The 19,493-nt window shown below is 38.6% G+C and overlaps 1 protein-coding gene across 2 annotated transcripts in view; it reads left to right on the top strand.

Moving 5' to 3' along the window:
- The first annotated feature begins 4,640 nt into the window (after positions 1-4,640).
- COPS4 (COP9 signalosome subunit 4) overlaps positions 4,641-19,493 on the top strand; it is a 69,381-nt gene continuing 54,528 nt past the window's right edge. For both annotated transcript variants that reach the window (XM_053703240.1, XM_053703239.1), the window contains exons 1-4: positions 4,641-4,785; positions 9,624-9,703; positions 11,697-11,848; positions 19,170-19,273. In XM_053703240.1, coding sequence (XP_053559215.1) covers positions 4,712-4,785; positions 9,624-9,703; positions 11,697-11,848; positions 19,170-19,273 — 410 coding nt within the window. In that variant the 5' untranslated portion in view covers positions 4,641-4,711. The remainder of the gene's footprint in view (positions 4,786-9,623; positions 9,704-11,696; positions 11,849-19,169; positions 19,274-19,493) is intronic.

Below are 19,493 nucleotides of genomic sequence, written 5' to 3'. Positions count from 1 at the left end.
TTGTGGCCTCCCTATGACTAACGAGAGCTCGATCCCATTCCTCATGGCTGATTTCTCTGTCTAGATCCCTAGCCCATTTATAGGTAAATGAGGGGTATTCTGTGCCACTATTGGTTACCAATATGTTATAGATTTTAGATATAATGTGTCTAGGCTGGACTTGTAGTGAGCATAAAGTTTCTAATCTTGTCAGAGGGCGGCTAAATTTGTCTCTTCTCTTATGTGTCTGTATAAAATGTGCCAATTGTGTATATGTGAACCACGGAGGGGGAGATCCCCCATCACCCCCCAAAAGGGCCTCCCTCTGTACCAGTCTGTTTCCCTCCATTACGCTTTTCAAGGTGAATTCCTGTATATGTGGAAAGGGGCAGTCTGGAGAGGAGAAACCCGCAGTCGGTAGATCAGGGTTGCATCTATACGGTGTCATAGGTGAGAACACCGTGGATAGATGAGTAGATGTTTTGAGGGTCCTATCCCATAGTGTGAACAGTTCACACCATAATGGATAGCGAGAGATCTCGGCGGGTCTCGACTTTGGAGAGATCCAGGCCCAGATGCCCATGTTTTCTGAGTGTGAGATTGCCCTATCGAGCTGGATCCATCTTTTGTCAGCTGAATTGTGACACCATTCTACCAGACGTTACAACAAGGTTGCTTGCCTGTATAGTTCAATATTCGGAACCCCTAGTCCCCCCTTAAGTCTGGGGAGGAACATTGTGTTCTTTGGAATACGTGGTCTGAGTTTTTGCCAAATGTATTGTCCTATAATATTCTGAATATTTATGACATAGTGTCTGGGTAATGGAGTAGGTAGCGTCTGTAAAATGTACAATATTCGGAGTAAGATGTTCATCTTAATGACTTGGACTCTGCCCAGCCATGAAATCTGTTTGTTGCTCCAGCTGGATAGATCAGCTGCGATTTGGTCTTGTAGAGGTTTGTAGTTAGCTAGGGACAAGTCTTTAGGGTCTGCTGTTAAATATATACCTAAGTACTTCATTTTGTGGGGTTGAATAGTGAGAGGGCTAGAAGCTTTTATTCTCAGTATCGTGTCATTAGATGCGGTAACGTTTAGAATTTCTGATTTGGATGCGTTCAGGTGAAAGTAAGAGAACTCACCATATTTTTCAAATTCGTCTAGTAGCGCTGGTAATGAATTCTCAGGGTCGGTCAGCATGAACAGAATATCATCGGCATATAATACCAATTTATGTTCGGAATCACCTATGTTGACGCCAGAGATCCGGGGATTCTGCCTAATTTTATGTGCCAATGCTTCAATCGATAGCGCAAACAGGATTGGGGACAGGGGACATCCCTGTCTCGTACCATTAGTGATACAAAAAGGCTCAGATAGGATGTCGTTTACCCTCACTCTAGCGGTAGGGTTGGAGTATAGTGCAATAATTTTGGAGATGAAGGTATCACTAATATTCATCTGTTGTAGGACAGAGCCGAGAAAGCCCCAATTGACTCTATCAAAGGCCTTCTCGGCATCTGTTGAGACCAAAATGTTTGACATTTTTAACAAGATTATTTCTTTCATTTCAGACCTACATTTGGTTTTTCATGCATTCAAAATGATTAGAAACGTGAAATACAGGCAGTCCTCGGGTTAAAGACATCCGACTTAAGTACAACTCGTACTTACATACAGAGAAAATAGAGCTTTATCGACAATCCTTCTTTCCAGGATAATCCAAAATACTGAAAATCCAATTGTCACAAGGACAGAAAGTGATGTGAAATTTTCTGAACAGGGGCACAGATAGCAAAACAAACTTTATCCTATGCTATCCAAAACAAAAACAAAATGTTTGGCTAGAGTTTCACCTAAAAAAAGTGCCTGTTCCAACTTACATACAAATTCAACTTAAGAACAAACCTTAAGTCCCTATCTTGTACGTAACCTGGGGACTGCCTGTATACTGTATTCATTTAAGATACAATACAATGCCAGGACGTTGAATGCTATGATTCTGTAAAGAAGGAGGGTTAACAATGAGCTGCTTATTAATATGATTACTAGAAATATACTTATGTTTCATATTAAAATAATCAGAGAAAATGGCATTATATATTACCATATATGTTGGCCAGATAAGTTTATTAATACTGAAAATTATAGTAAATAAAATAAACATTTTATAGGTTAGATAATTGAACTGCAGCAATATTTGATGGAGACTGCATTTGTGATTGTCTGCTGCCCCCTAGGGGATAAAAATGGTATAACAGCCAAATGGATTGACTACTAGAACACATGCAAATCCATTTGAACCAATTAGAGGGACAAGCTCCAAGGGCCAATGGAAAGACAACTCCGTTGAGGGCCTATCAAATTCAGATCACTGATGATTAGAATAAGAAAAGGGGGGTATATCACATGATATAACCTCATGCAAGGAGAGAGAAAGAAAGAGAGGTCTTTTTGTCTGCTAACTTTTGACTGAAATCTTTGCTGCCATTTTTGGGGACACAGTTATTATAAGCAAAACCTGGGACTAATTTCTTGATCTGATTGCAAAACCTTTCTTCATATGAAGTGACCTGAATCTACTTGGAAAAGCTGGAACACATTTTAATTTGATTCATGTGATGATATATGACTGTTCTATATTTTTACTATTTTAGACAAAGGTATTCTAAGACTATAGTCAAATTGCAGCTATATAGATATATTTTAGGATTTACCTTATTATAGATAAATAAGAATTGATTTAATCTCAGATAAATTGGTATATAAGATGGCTGTCTGCATTAAGTGTGTATATATATATATATATATATATATTCTGGTGTTTTAATTAGAGTTATATAGAATCATTTGTGAGCTAAGTAGCTTAATTATATTGGTCTGGAAGATTAACAAACCATACCTTGGTATCTCATTGTGATAGTTTAATGCAACTCTGATTTGGGAGATTATTGTGAATAAGGTAATTTGTAAAGGTATATTTTTATGATCTTTGTATAGAATATTGTAACAGTTTAAGCTTGTATAGTTTGATTCATAATCTGGTTCCTATAAATATAATTCAATGTGTTTATAACTTTAACTAATATAAAGAATTTAGGAATAAAATATTGATTTTAATTGTTTCGTATATCCATTTTATTGGGGGTTTGTTTTAAAGAATAATTATTAAATAAATTGTATTATAACCCGGCCATATACTGACAATGCTAGGTATTGTAGAGTACAGTAAGCAGAAGCTGTGAATATATATTATATGCCCAGACAGTGTTGTAGGAGATATCACAGTGGCTGGTGTAAAATGGTTATTAGTGTTTTGTTACTCACACTCACCGATTCCTGCTCCTTTCATGAGCTCAATACTGACTTTGGTCTCCGGTGTCTGTCAGCTTGCTGGTTACGCAGCTCTAATATGCTGAGCTCACCGTTTGCCTGTCCTGTTTATGGCTATCCTCCATCTGCTCTGAGGTTCCTATGTTCACTGTAGCTAGGCTTGAATATGCTGCCCGGGATATTCCCCCTGACAGTTACTCTATACTGCAATCTCGCTCTCAGCCAATGAACTTTGGTGGGCCTCCTCTATGGGCGAGTGAGCTCAGTGCGCACCAAGATGGTGGCTCTTCACGCCACAACTGTAAGTTGCAATGTCCAATTTAAACCTCTGTTGTTTCTAATGCTTCAACTGGGGTCCTTCTCTTAGTTCTGGCTACTATAGAGAGTGCTATTGATCCTCCAGTGAAGGACTATGTCGGGACTTTTGCACCAGGTCTTCCGTACTGAGCCTTTATAATCTCTGTAGGTCCCTGCAGAAGCGGTAACTTCACTATGCTCTCTCTTGTTGGTTGTTTCTTGGATTCTTATTAAACTTATTATCTAACTTACTCCTATTATCAAATTTTCTTTGTTTTCTTGCTAACTTTATTTGAAAAAAAGAAGGCTTCTAAGCTAAGGAGCCAGACAATTTTTGGTTCAGACCCTGGACAGCACTTGTTTATTGGTGGGTGAATTTATCCACCAATCAGCAAGAACAACCCAGGTTGTTCACCAGAAATGGTCCGGCTTCTAAATTTACATTCTTGCTTTCCAAATAAAGATACCAAGAGAATGAAGATAATTTGATAATGCTCTATCTGAATCATGAAAGAAAAAAATTGGGTTCAGTGTCCCTTTATTGAGTCTAACATTTCACTTTATACCACCAGCCTGTTGTTATAAGCACAGCAAAAAAATACCATGAACATGATTTCCACTAGACTTGTAAAGAGATGTATCACGCTGATCTCCCCTGCAATACCAAAGCTTTACAAACTTTGAAAATATGATTGAAATGTATTTAAAACATCCCTTTTGTATACAGATTTTATACAGTTCAGCACTGAATTGTCGATGAATAGAATCCGTGCATAAATCGACATTAACATGTTTCAAAGCATAGCTCCTGTATGTTGTATTTACCAGGGAGTACAAACCAAAATTGGACGAATTACGCGTGTGACCATATTAACAAATATTGTAGTTCTTAAAAATGTCCTGCAGGGGGTATTTCTCAAAAAGCAACACTTCAAAAAGGTGGCACGATCGTCTCTATGGTAGCACCAGTGTTACCCTTTCATGTTTGATGTTCCTGTTTACACTAAAACTAAGAAAGTGTTTCCTGTAAGGTATTTTCCGGAAGTGGGCGAGGACTTAGGATGATAGGCCTGACGAAACAGAGGAGGTGTGCACAGCGGCATCATGGCGGCCTCAGTAAGACAGGACCTGTCACAGTTGATGAACTCAAGCGGATCCCACAAAGACCTAGCTGGAAAGTGAGTGAAGATATAGCATATTTATGTTTACGTTAGGGTTCACGTAGAACATAATGACATGTGTGGCGATCTGCAAAAGGATATTGTTTTTATATACGCTATGAATTGATATGTGTGCTAAATTTTATATATCAAATGTATTTATCTCTTTTATATAAGTAAAACACACGCATATAATATTTAATAAAACACTGTAATTGTGAAGGATCATCCTCATGTGAAATTCAGTTCTTAAACAATTTTTTTTTTCTGAGCACAATTTTCTTTGCACACACAAAACTAAAACTAAATTTCTGCATTAATTGACAAGTCTGCATTGCTAATGAATAGCTACAATTTGAAAATAAAATATATTTTGTTGTCTCAGGTTGTAATGAAACACACTTTGGTTAGTGTTTATTACAATTGGCATTGTTATTATTTACGTTCAGTACCCTGGACAGCATTTAGCCACCAATCGGCGAGCACAACCCAGGTTGTGAACCAAAAATGGGCCGGCTTCTAAGCTTACATTCTTGCTTTTCAAATAAAGATAGGAAGAGAATGAAAAAAAAAATAATAGGAGTAAATTAGAAAGTTGCTTAACATTGCATGCTCTATCTGAATCATGAAAGATAAAATTTTGGTTCAGTGTCCCTTTAAATGCTCTTATCTGATGCCTACCACACAAAACTGACATGATATTTTGCATGTTTCTTTCTGTACTGCAGAAAAAAAAAATCTTAAAGTAAAAATTAAATTTTAATGATTCAGATGGAGCATACAATTTTAAACAACTTTATAATTTACTTCTATTATCGAATTTGCTTTATTCACTTAATATATTTTGAAGGCGCAGCAGTGCTCTTCTGGGAGTTAGCTGAACACATAATGTGAGCCAGTGACAAGAGGCATAAATGTGCAGCCACCAATCAGCAGCTAGCTCTCAGTAGTGCAAGAGAACAAGCAAATTAGATCATAAAGGTAAAGAGGAAAATTCTTTAAAATTGTATGCTCTTTCAGAATCATGACAGCTTCATTTTTTACTGTACATTTAACCCCTACATGCCTGGGGCAAGTGTTTTGACATTGAAACTAAGTTCTGATGTAAGCTCTTGCTTGAAAAATTAAATAATGTGCTCGTTGATGCAATAACGTGATTTCAAGGCTGGGATAATAGGGGACTGCCTACGATGCTAGGAACCTCCCCCAGTCCGATTTGCCATTTCCGAAAAGTTGGAGGCTGCAGGACACCAAAAAAGGTAGGACCTACCATGCCATCCTAAGGACATTAAAGGGACAGTAAAGTCCAAATTAAACTTTCATGATTCAGATAGGGCATGTCATTTTAAACCACTTTCTAATTTACTTTTATCATCAAATTATCCTTGTTCTCTCTTTTTTCTTAGTTGAAAGCTAAACCTAGGTAGGCTCATATGCTAATTTCTAAGCCCTTGAAGGCCGCCTCTTATCTGAATGCATTTTCACAGCTAGATGGTGTTAGTTCATGTGTTTCATATAGATAACATTGTGCTCACAAACGTGAAATTATTTAAGTCAACCTTACTTGCCTGAAATGCAAGTCTGTCAAAAGATCTGAGATAAGGAGGCAGTCAGCAGAAGCTTAGATACAAGGTAATTACAGAGGTAAAAAGTATATTTTTATAACAGTGTTGGTTATGCAAAACTGGAGACTGGTAAATAAAGAGATTATCTATCTTTTTAAACAATAACATTTTTGGTGTTTACTATTCCTTTAACGCCCAGTGCTTTAAAGATGGTATAGAATGTCCTAAGGGCGTGAAGGGTTTAAAGGGACATGAAACCCAAATTTTTTCTTTCATGATTTAGGTAGAACATACAATTTTTAACAACTTTACAGTTTACTACTATTATCAAATGTGCTTCATACCCTTGGTATCCTTTGTTGAAGGAGCAGCAATGCTCTGCTGGTTGCTGACTGAACACATGTGAGCCAATGACAATTGAGATATATATATATATATATATATATATATATATATTAAACACAGTAAAGGAAAGTGCAGATAGCGGTCAATTAAAAGAAAACAAAGTCTTTATTCAGGAACATGATATAAAATAATCCATGGAGCACAACAAAAAGCATCAGCAAATACAAATGTCAGTGTATATATATAGAGTGTGTGTGTATGTATATATATATATATATATATATATATATATATATATATATATATATATATATATATATATATATATATATATATATATATATATTTGTATGTATGTGTGTTAAAAAAAAAAAAAGATCTGTGTTAGATGATTTTATTATTGTGCTATTGTTTGCATATAACTATGTGTCTAAACTCTGCAACATGGTTAATTACATAACGTCAGTGCTAGAGAAGCAATGCAGTACTGAGAGCTAGCAAATTAGGAGGCATATGTGTCTAGCCACCAATCAGCTCCATTAGTGGTTTGCTACTCCTAAGCCTATCTAAGTATGCTCTTTAACATACCAAGAGTAAATTTAACCCCTTCGCGACCGAGGACGTGCCAGGAACGTCCTACAGAAAATACCCTTAACGACCAAGGACGTTCTTGGTACGTCCTCAGGGGTTTCAAGCGGCTGGAGACGATCCTGATCACTTCCAGACGCTTTCAAGGTATTGTCGTGATGCCTTGATATTGAGGCATCATTGCAATACCTTTTTTGGCACACATATGCAGAGGGCCACTCTGCATCGGCCAGCAATGGTACCGATCGTTGGTGGGTGGGAGCAGCTGCAGGGAGGCAGGTGGGCGGCCCATCGCTGGCTAACTTCCGGCCAGCAGTGTCGGATCAGTCCTCAGTTTAGTGGGTGGTGGGAGCAGGTGTTGGTAGGGGGTAAATTATGTTTTAAAAGGGATCGGGGAGGGGGTTATTGAGGGGGGCAGCTACACTACAGAAAAAACATAATTTATATAAGTAATGGGCAAATTATTTTGAAAAGTGAGTACTGGCAGACAGCTGCCAGTACCCAAAATGGCACCAAATAGTGAGAGGGGGGAGTGTTTATAGAGCTATTGGGGGGGGGGGGGGGTCAGGGAGGTTGGGTGGTAAGGGGGGATCCTACACTGCAGAAAATATATAATTTAAAAAAACAAACACAAACTTTTTTTTTTTTATACTGGCAGACTTTCTGCCAGTACTTTAGATGGCGGGGACAATTGTGGGGTGGGGGAGGGAAGAGAGCTGTTTGGGAGGGATCAGGGGGTGGGATGTGTCAGGTGGGAGTCTGATCTCTACACTAAAGCTAAAATTAACCCTTCAAGCTCCCTACAAGCTACTGCTGGGCATAATACAAGTGTGGTGCGCAGCAGCATTTAGCGGCCTTCTAATTACCAAACAGCAATGCTAAAGCCTTATATGTCTGCTATTTTTGAACAAACGGGATCCCAGAGAAGCATTTACAACCATTTGTGCTATGATTGCACAAGCTGTTTGTAAATAATTTCAGTGTGAAACCTAAAGTTTGTGAAAAAGTGAACACTTTTTTTATTTTTTATTTGATGGCATTTGGCGGTGAAATGGTGGCATGAAATATACCAAAATGGGCCTAGATCAATACTTTGGGCTGTCTACTACACTAAAGCTAAAATTAACCCTACAAGCTCCCTACAAGCTACTGCTGGGCATAACACAAGTGTGGTGCGCAGCAGCATTTAGCGGCCTTCTAATTACCAAACAGCAATGCTAAAGCCTTATATGTCTGCTATTTTTGAACAAAGGGGATCCCAGAGAAGCATTTACAACCATTTTTTATTTTATTGCATTTGGCGGTGAAATGGTGGCATGAAATATACCAAAATGGGCCTAGATCAATACTTTGGGTTGTCTACTGAAAAAAAAATATACATGTGAAGGGTTATTCAGGGATTCCTGACAGATCTCAGTGTAACAATGTAACTATCGCTAATTTTGGGGAAAATATGATTTGGAAATAGCAAAGTGCTACTTGTACTTATTGCCCTATAACTTGCAAAATAAACAAAGCACATGTAAACATTGGGTATTTCTAAACTCAGGACAAAATTTAGAAACTATTTAGCATGGGTGTTTTTTGGTGGTTGTAGATGTGTAACAGATTTTGGGGGTCAAAGTTAGAAAAAGTGTTTTTTTTTCATATTTTATATTTGTTTTTATTGTATATTATAAGATATGATGAAAATAATGGTATCTTTAGAAAGTCCATTTAATGGCGAGAAAAACGGTATATAATATGTGTGGGTACTGTAAATGAGTAAAAGGAAAATCACAGCTAAACACAAACACTGCAGAAATGCAAAAATAGCCTTGGTCCCAGACGGTCAACAAATGGAAAAGTGGTCTGGTCACGAAGGGGTTAAAGGGACATGAAACCTAAAAATGGTCTTTTATGATTCAAATATTGAATACAATTTTTAAAAAAAATCCAATTTATTTCTATTATCAAATTTGCATCGTTCTTATGTTATTCTTTGTTTAAGGGATATCTAGATCGGTAGCATGCACATGTCTAGAGCACTACAGGAAAGGTGCTGCCAGCTAGTGTTCTAGAAGAAAATTGGAATGTTTTCTAAATTTGTATGTTCTATCTGAATCATGAAAGAAACATTTAGTTTTTTATGTCCCTTTAATAATAGGATACCAAAAGTAAATTTACTAATAGAAGTACATTAAAAAGTCTCTTAAAATGACATATTCTGTCTGATCCATGAATTTTTTTTATTTATTTGGACTTTCATGACCCTTTATTCGTTAATTTAACATTACTTTTACATGTTTGATTAGTTCCTTTTTGTGTCCCCTTTAAAAATGCTGGTGGTAATTTTTTTTATTTTTTTTTATTTTAAAGATACAGACAGATATTGGAAAAAGCATTACAGTTGCCGGGACTAGAACAGCTTGAAGCTCTGAAAGCGTTTGTGGAAGCAAGTAAGTTTTTTTATTATTATTTATTTGTAAGGCGCCACCAAATTCCTGATGGCTGCTAACATGGCTAGGATAAATAGAGACACATGAAGCCGGCTAAACAAAATAATACAGGAGGAATAGGTTTATAAAGATCAATGGTTTTGCTAATTATTGTTAACAAGTAATGGACCATATACAGAAATGTTAATACTTTTTTTTTTTTTTTCTTTTAAATTGCTGGAACAATAAAGTAAAGTCAAAATGAAACTTTCATGATTCAGATAGAGAATGCAATTGTAAACTTTTCAGTGTAATTGCATTATCAAATTTGCATTGTATTTTTGGTGTCCTTTTGTTGAAGACCATACCTGGCTAGGCTTAGGGGTACATTTATTAAACTGTGTTTTCAACTTTTTTGTCTGTATGGAGCAGGCTCCACATATTTAGAAAGCTCAAAACTATTCTTTTTTTCTTCTCTGCCACCTCAGAAGTGTCAAGATCAGTTGCTTTGACACTTGCTTGTTTGGCGTGATTGACATGCTCTGCTCTAGTGCAATGGATTGCGCCAGAGCTGGGGGCGGCATTTCACAAGAATCCTCTTGTGCAATAATAAATGTTGCCCTGCCATCAAACATGTGGACAATTTAATTACTTGCAAACCTGTCCAACTGCAGGGACAATACATTTACCCCCTAGGAACAGCAATGCACATATGTGCCTTTTGTCATTTACTTACCATATGTTCAGCTAGCTCCCAATAGTGCATTTGCTGCTCCTGAGACTACTCTTACACAAAGGGTATCAATAGAACAAAGCACATTTAATAATAGAAGTAAATTGGAAAGTTGGTTACAATTGCATGTTCTTTCTAATCGTGAATGTTTAATACTGACCGTACTGTCATTTTAAGGGACATACAAGTGCAAAAACAAAATGCTGTTATCTGTTAGAGCACTTTTTATTGCTTTAACTAGTGGGTTGATTTATAATCCTTTATAAAAGTTTCTCTATTGACTTTTCTACAAAAATCCTTGATGAAGTATACAGGACTTTTGTAGATAAATCCAGAGCTGACAAGATGCATATGCGTGTAGCCACCAATCACCAGCCGTGCGTTGCATCTGATGACAATATGTACATGTGCTTTTCAACAAAGAATATTAAGAGAATATAAATTTGATCATAGAAGTTAATTTAAAAGTCTTAAAATTGCATGCTCTGCTGACTGCATCTTCTGAATAATGAAAGCTTATTTTTAACTTTCATGTAACTTTAAGAAGGGTTTCTTGTGCAATATTGTCTGATACTTTCCGGATGATAGGAAAGGTGACTGCACCAAGAGTTGGGACATGCTTAATTATAAAAAAAAAAAATTGAATGCATTCATATATTATATTTAACCTAAAGATTAATAAGAACGTGCTACATCTTTCTCATTACATGCCTGTTCAATGCTATTTAGGATAACATATTAAAACCAGAGATTAGCCTGGGAATTATATGCAGATTTTACAAAAAATTGTATTAGTTGTTTATATATTGAAAAATAATATATGTACAATGGGTACTTCCATGTTGTAAGCTAGGTTTTCTTTATTAAATCATCTCTGCTTGGGGCTATTGGGGACAGCTATATAGGATCCACACAAATATACTAACAATGTCTATTTAGGATGTGGAAGTGCAAACTCAAGACTTTAATTCTAACAGGAACTGGAATACTCACAATTTTCAAAATTAAATTAAAGGAAACGTGTAACATAAATAATGAAAGCAAGATTTTTACTAAACATAATTACACACAAAGTATTTAATGTCCCTTTAGTTTCTATACATATTTTTTTTTTTTGTAATTTGTTTACTTGGAGAAGAAAAGCTGGGGTCTTTATAACCTGCTTGTTTAATATAATTTACCTAAATGCTAAAAATAGACAACATTTTTAGGTATGCTGTGCATTTGTGTTTTTATGCAATCATGTTTCTGCTATTTAATGAGCTGCATGCCCATTTCCAGTGGTCAATGAGAATGTTAGCCTGGTGATCTCACGCCAGCTTCTGACGGACTTCTGCACACACCTTCCTACTCTGCCTGACGGCAACGCCAAGGAGATTTATCATTTCACCCTGGAGAAAATCCAGCCAAGAGTAATATCATTTGAAGAGCAGGTGAGACCACATTCATGAATGTGAAAATGTAAAATGTTTTTCTTAGAAATATTGTGTGCTTCATAAAATATATATATATATTTTTTCTCCAACATTGGTGTGTCCGGTCCACGGCGTCATCCTTACTTGTGGGATATTCTCTTCCCCAACAGGAAATGGCAAAGAGTCCCAGCAAAGCTGGTCACATGATCCCTCCTAGGCTCCGCCCACCCCAGTCATTCTCTTTGCCGTTGCACAGGCAACATCTCCACGGAGATGGTTAAGAGTTTTTTGGTGTTTAAATGTAGTTTTTATTCTTCTATCAAGTGTTTGTTATTTTAAAATAGTGCTGGTATGTACTATTTACTCTGAAACAGAAAAGGATGAAGATTTTCTGTTTGTAAGAGGAAGATGATTTTAGCAGACAGTAACTAAAATCGGTTGCTGTTTCCACATAGGACTGTTGAGATGAAGTAACTTCAGTTGGGGGAAACAGTTAGCAGACTTTTCTGCTTAAGGTATGACTTGCCATATTTCTAACAAGACTGTGTAATGCTGGAAGGCTGTCATTTCCCCTCATGGGGACCGGTAAGCCATTTTCTTAGTCAAAAACAAACAGAATAAAGGGCTTATTATGGGCTAAAAAACTGGTTGACATTTTTATGGGCTAAATCGATTGCTTTATTTGTGCATATTATTCAGATTTAGGCTAATAATTGGCATTTATAATCTTGGGGAACGTTTATAAAACGGCAGGCACTGTATTGGACACCTTTTTTCAGTCAGGGGGCCTTTCTAGTCATAGACTGAGCCTCATTTTCGCGCCATTAATGCGCAGTTGTTTTTTGAGAGCAGGGCATGCAGATGCATGTGTGAGGATCTAAGAATCTCTGAAAAAGCTTTTAGAAGGCGTCATTTGGTATCGTATTCCCCTCAGGGCTTGGTTGGGTCTTAGCAAAGACTATATCTGGGACTGTATAGGTGTTAAATTGAAAAACGGCTCCGGTTCCGTTATTTTAAGGATTAAAGCTCTGAAATTTGGTGTGCAATACTTTTAAGGCTTTAAGACACTGGAGAAATTTTGGTAATTTTTGAACAATTCCTTCATACTTTTTCACATATTCAGTAATAAAATGTTTTCTGTTTGAAATTTAAAGTGACAGTAACGGTTTTATTTTAAAACGTTTTTTGTGCTTTGTTGACAAGTTTAAGCCTGTTTAACATGTCTGTACCTTCAGATAAGCTATGTTCTATATGTATGAAAGCCAATGTGTCTCCCCATTTAAATTTATGTGATAATTGTGCCATAGCGTCCAAACAAAGTAAGGACAGTACTGCCACAAATAATGATATTGCCCAAGATGATTCCTCAAATGAGGGGAGTAAACATGATAGTACATCATCTCCTACTGTGTCTACACCAGTTTTGCCCATGCAGGAGGCCCCTAGTACATCTAGTGCGCCAATACTTATTACCATGCAACAATTAACGGCTGTAATGGATAACTCCATAGCAAATCTTTTATCCAAAATGCCTACTTATCAGAGAAAGCGCGATTGCTCTGTTTTAAACACTGAAGAGCAAGAGGACGCTGATGATAATTGTTCTGTCATACCCTCACACCAATTTGAAGGGGCCATGAGGGAGGTTTTGTCTGAGGGAGAAATTTCAGATTCAGGAAAAATTTCTCATCAAGCTGAACCTGATGTTGTGACATTTAAATTTAAATTAGAACATCTCCGCGTACTGCTTAAGGAGGTGTTATCTACTCTGGATGATTGTGACAATTTGGTCATTCCAGAGAAATTATGCAAGATGGACAGGTTCCTAGAGGTTCCGGTGCCCCCCGACGCTTTTCCTATACCCAAGCGGGTGGCGGACATAGTAAATAAAGAGTGGGAAAAGCCCGGCATACCTTTTTGTTCCTCCCCCTATATTTAAGAAATTATTTCCTATGGTCGACCCCAGAAAGGACTTATGGCAGACAGTCCCCAATGTCGAGGGGGCAGTTTCTACTCTAAACAAACGCACTACTATTCCTATCGAAGATAGTTGTGCTTTCAAAGATCCTATGGATAAAAAATTGGAAGGTTTGCTTAAAAAGATTTTTGTACAGCAAGGCTACCTTCTACAACCAATTTCATGCATTGTTCCTGTCACTACGGCAGCGTGGTTCTGGTTCGAGGAACTAGAAAAGTCGCTCAGTAGAGAAACTCCATTTGAGGAGGTTATGGACAGAGTTCACGCACTTAAATTGGCTAACTCTTTTATTTTAGATGCCGCTTTGCAATTAGCAAAATTAGCGGCGAAAAATTCAGGGTTTGCTATCGTGGCGCGCAGAGCGCTTTGGCTAAAGTCTTGGTCAGCGGATGTGTCATCCAAGACAAAATTGCTTAACATTCCTTTCAAAGGTAAAACTTTATTTGGACCTGATTTGAAAGAGATTATTTCAGACATCACTGGGGGAAAGGGCCACGCCCTTCCACAGGATAGGTCTTTTAAGGCTAAAAATAAACCTAATTTTCGTCCCTTTCGCAGAAATGGACCAGCCTCTAATTCTGCATCCTCTAAGCAAGAGGGTAATGCCTCACAACCCAAACCAGCCTGGAAACCAATGCAAGGCTGGAACAAGGGTAAGCAGGCCAAGAAGCCTGCCACTGCTAACAAAACAACATGAAGGAGTAGCCCCCGATCCGGGACCGGATCTGGTGGGGGGCAGACTTTCTCTCTTTGCTCAGGCTTGGGCAAGAGATGTTCAGGATCCTTGGGCGCTAGAAATTGTTTCTCAAGGTTATCTCCTGGGATTCAAGGAACTACCCCCAAGGGGAAGGTTCCACAAGTCTCACTTATCCTCAAACCAAATAAAGAGACAGGCATTCTTACATTGTGTAGAAGACCTGTTAAAGATGGGAGTGATACACCCAGTTCCAATAAAGGAACAAGGAATGGGATTTTATTCCAATCTGTTCGTAGTTCCCAAAAAAGAGGGAACGTTCAGACCAATTTTGGATTTGAAGATCCTAAACAAATTTCTCAGGGTACCATCGTTCAAAATGAAAACCATTCGAACGATTCTACCCACCATCCAGGAAAGTCAATTTATGACTACCGTGGATCTAAAGGATGCGTACCTACATATCCCTATCCACAAGGAACATCATCAGTTCCTAAGGTTCGCTTTTCTGGACAATCATTACCAGTTTGTGGCTCTTCCATTCGGATTAGCCACTGCTCCAAGGATTTTCACAAAGGTGCTAGGGTCCCTTCTAGCGGTTCTAAGACCAAGGGGCATTGCAGTAGTACCTTACTTGGACGACATTCTAATACAAGCGTCGTCCCTGTCAAAGGCAAAGGCTCATACGTTCATCGTTCTAGCCTTTCTCACATCTCACGGATGGAAGGTGAACAAAGAAAAGAGTTCTCTGTCCCCGTCAACAAGAGTTCCCTTCTTGGGAACAATAATAGATTCCTTAGAAATGAGGATTTTTCTGACAGAGGTCAGAAAATCAAAACTTCTAAGCTCTTGTCAAGTGCTTCATTCTGTTCCTCGTCCTTCCATAGCGCAGTGCATGGAAGTAATAGGATTGATGGTTGCAACAATGGACATAGTTCCCTTTGCACAAATTCATCTAAGACCATTACAACTGTGCATGCTCAAACAGTGGAATGGGGATTATACAGACTTGTCTCCAATGATTCAAGTAGATCAAAAGACCAGAGATTCACTCCGTTGGTGGCTGACCCTGGACCATCTGTCTCAGGGAATGAGCTTCCGCAGGCCAGAGTGGGTCATTGTCACGACCGACGCCAGTTTAGTGGGCTGGGGTGCGGTCTGGGAATCCCTGAAAGCTCAGGGTCTATGGTCTCGGGAGGAGTCTCTTCTCCCGATAAACATTCTGGAACTGAGAGCGATATTCAATGCTCTCAGAGCTTGGCCTCAACTAGCAAAGGCCAAATTCATAAGGTTCCAATCAGACAACATGACGACTGTTGCTTATATCAATCATCAAGGGGGAACAAAGAGTTCCCTGGCGATGAAAGAAGTGACCAAAATAATTCAATGGGCGGAGGATCACTCCTGCCACTTGTCTGCGATCCACATCCCAGGAGTGGAAAATTGGGAAGCGTTTTTTCTGAGTCGTCAGACATTTCATCCGGGGGAGTGGGAACTCCATCCGGAAATCTTTGCCCAAATAACTCAATTATGGGGCATTCCAGACATGGATCTGATGGCGTCTCGTCAGAACTTCAAGGTTCCTTGCTACGGGTCCAGATCCAGGGATCCCAAGGCGACTCTAGTAGATGCACTAGTAGCACCTTGGACTTTCAACCTAGCTTACGTATTCCCACCGTTTCCTCTCATTCCCAGGCTGGTAGCCAGGATCAATCAGGAGAGGGCCTCGGTGATCTTGATAGCTCCTGCGTGGCCACGCAGGACTTGGTATGCAGACCTGGTGAATATGTCATCGGCTCCACCATGGAAGCTACCTTTGAGACAGGACCTTCTTGTTCAAGGTCCATTCGAACACCCAAATCTGGTCTCCCTCCAACTGACGGCTTGGAGATTGAACGCTTGATTCTATCAAGGCGTGGGTTTTCAGATTCGGTGATGGATACTCTGGTTCAGGCCAGAAAACCTGTAACTAGAAAAATTTACCATAAAATATGGAAAAAATATATCTGTTGGTGTGAATCCAAAGGATTCCCATGGAATAAGATAAAAATTCCTATGATTCTCTCCTTTCTTCAAGAAGGTTTGGAGAAAGGATTATCTGCAAGTTCTCTAAAGGGACAGATCTCTGCTTTATCGGTCTTACTACACAAAAGACTGGCAGCTGTGCCAGATGTTCAAGCTTTTGTTCAGGCTCTGGTTAGGATCAAGCCTGTTTACAGACCTTTGACTCCTCCCTGGAGTCTAAATCTAGTTCTTTCAGTTCTTCAAGGGGTTCCGTTTGAACCCTTACATTCCATAGATATTAAGTTACTATCTTGGAAAGTTTTGTTTTTGGTTGCAATTTCTTCTGCTAGAAGAGTTTCAGAGTTATCTGCTCTGCAGTGTTCTCCTCCTTATCTGGTGTTCCATGCAGATAAGGTGGTTTTGCGTACTAAGTCTGGTTTTCTTCCTAAAGTTGTTTCTAACAAAAATATTAACCAGGAGATCGTTGTACCTTCTTTGTGTCCGAATCCATTTTCAAAGAAGGAACGTTTGTTACACAATTTGGACGTTGTCCGTGCTCTAAAGTTCTATTTAGAGGCTACTAAAGATTTCAGACAAACATCTTTCTTGTTTGTTGTTTATTCTGGTAAAAGGAGAGGTCTAAAAGCGACTTCTACCTCTCTTTCCTTTTGGCTTAAAAGCATTATCCGATTGGCTTATGAGACTGCCGGACGGCAGCCTCCTGAAAGAATCACAGCTCACTCCACTAGGGCTGTGGCTTCCACATGGGCCTTCAAGAACGAGGCTTCTGTTGACCAGATATGTAAGGCAGCGACTTGGTCTTCACTGCACACTTTTGCCAAATTTTACAAATTTGATACTTTTGCTTCTTCGGAGGCTATTTTTGGGAGAAAGGTTTTGCAAGCTGTGGTGCCTTCCGTTTAGGTGACCTGATTTGCTCCCTCCCTTCATCCGTGTCCTAAAGCTTTGGTATTGGTTCCCACAAGTAAGGATGATGCCGTGGACCGGACACACCAATGTTGGAGAAAACAGAATTTATGCTTACCTGATAAATTACTTTCTCCAACGGTGTGTCCGGTCCACGGCCCGCCCTGGTTTTTTAATCAGGTCTGATGAATTATTTTCTCTAACTACAGTCACCACGGTACCATATGGTTTCTCCTATATATATTTCCTCCTGTCCGTCGGTCGAATGACTGGGGTGGGCGGAGCCTAGGAGGGATCATGTGACCAGCTTTGCTGGGACTCTTTGCCATTTCCTGTTGGGGAAGAGAATATCCCACAAGTAAGGATGACGCCGTGGACCGGACACACCGTTGGAGAAAGTAATTTATCAGGTAAGCATAAATTCTGTTTTTTATGCTTCTGGAGGTATGTCCCTGTTAGTCAGTGCAGCTGTGGGGAGTGTCTTTATGAACTAGTAGTTACTAGAGGAGTTGTGCACAAACATGAATTAGAGAGAGAGAGAGAGAGAATGAACACAAAACACGAGCGACTGTTCTTTTGATGCCACAAAAGGAGATTACTTTAAAGGAATAGGAAAGTCAAAATTAAACTTGCATGATTCTGTCAGAGCATGTAATTTTAGGAAATACACTTATATTTTCAAATGTGCTTTGTTCTCTTGGTATCCCTTGTTGAAAAAGAATATGCACATATCCTACACTAGTGGGAGCTGCGGCTAATTGGTGCATGCACACATTTGTCTTTTGTGATTGGCTGATTAGATGTGTTCATCTTGCTGCCAGTAGTGCAATGCTGTTTGTTCAGCAAAGGATAACAAGAGAATAAAGCAAATATGATAATGGAAGTAAATTTGAAAGTTGTTTAAATTTGTATGTTCTATCCAAATCATGAAAGAAAAATTTGTAGTTTCCTGTCCCTTTTTTAATGCCCATTTAAACAATAATAGTACATTGTTTTCATAAAATGTCTTTATAACGTTCTGGTAAAACCTTTTTTTTTGTTGACACCTCTCACATATTGAAAGTGAAACTTGTAGTATTTAGAAAATTCTAGTAAATATTTAAACCATCATTTCACCAATTTTTTTTATATTTTCTTATTCAGCACTAATTATTTGACATCATCAGCCAAAACAACAATTTTTTTCCATATTGGTTTCATACCTTTGAAAATTATAAATGAGCAACACCTTTAAGGAAAAACTGAACACATGCATGAGCCGAAAAAATGTGGTTGATTTTTTTTTTTATGTAAGCTTCACTGACCCCATTAAAAAAATATATATTTTGTGTTCTGCAGCTGGCTTGTAGCAATAGCACAAGCTACTATTTTATGTTGAAGCTGCTGTTCAGCTGCTCCTCCTGCCCTGAAGACATTCCCTATAGGATACAGAGGAGAAATGGACATTCGTTAACAAGCAAGCTAATACCAAGTGTATAGACCTCATGCGAGAGTAATTTCAGCTGTTACTATGTGCCACCCCTGTCAAATAATGCCTGGGTCCCATGGTCCCACCTGGTCCAGTTGTAGAGCCGGTCTAAGATATAGTGTAACATTGTGCACATTCACTAAAAATAGTTCTGTTATGTAGAATCCAATTTCCCTTTGTCCCCATTACTGAATAGCACAATCAGGTTTTCTTTGTCATATGGCTAAATATTTTAGGGATAATAGTTGTTGCTCTTGTCTATTCACAGGTTGCATCAATCAGGCAGCACTTAGCATCTATTTATGAAAAAGCAGAAGATTGGAGAAATGCGGCACAGGTATTAGTGGGGATACCTCTGGAAACAGGACAAAAGTAAGTAAGTCTCTCTGATGATATTTTTTAATGTCAAATTGGTGGTGCTATTTTTTTTTATTATTATTACATATATCTGGTAGGGCTGGGCGATTAACCTCATAAGCGGTTTTAAACCGCGATTAACTGCTGCGATTTAAAAACCGTGAGAGTCTGTGATTTTTATGGGGGGGCGGGGCCTGGGGGGATATCACGTCACGACGATCGTGCCGTGTGAAGA

Source organism: Bombina bombina, chromosome 2 (assembly GCF_027579735.1).
Source record: "Bombina bombina isolate aBomBom1 chromosome 2, aBomBom1.pri, whole genome shotgun sequence".
Taxonomy (NCBI): Eukaryota; Metazoa; Chordata; class Amphibia; order Anura; family Bombinatoridae; genus Bombina; species Bombina bombina.
Note: the sequence above shows the minus strand (reverse complement) of the source record. Positions and strands in the feature narration are given on the sequence as shown.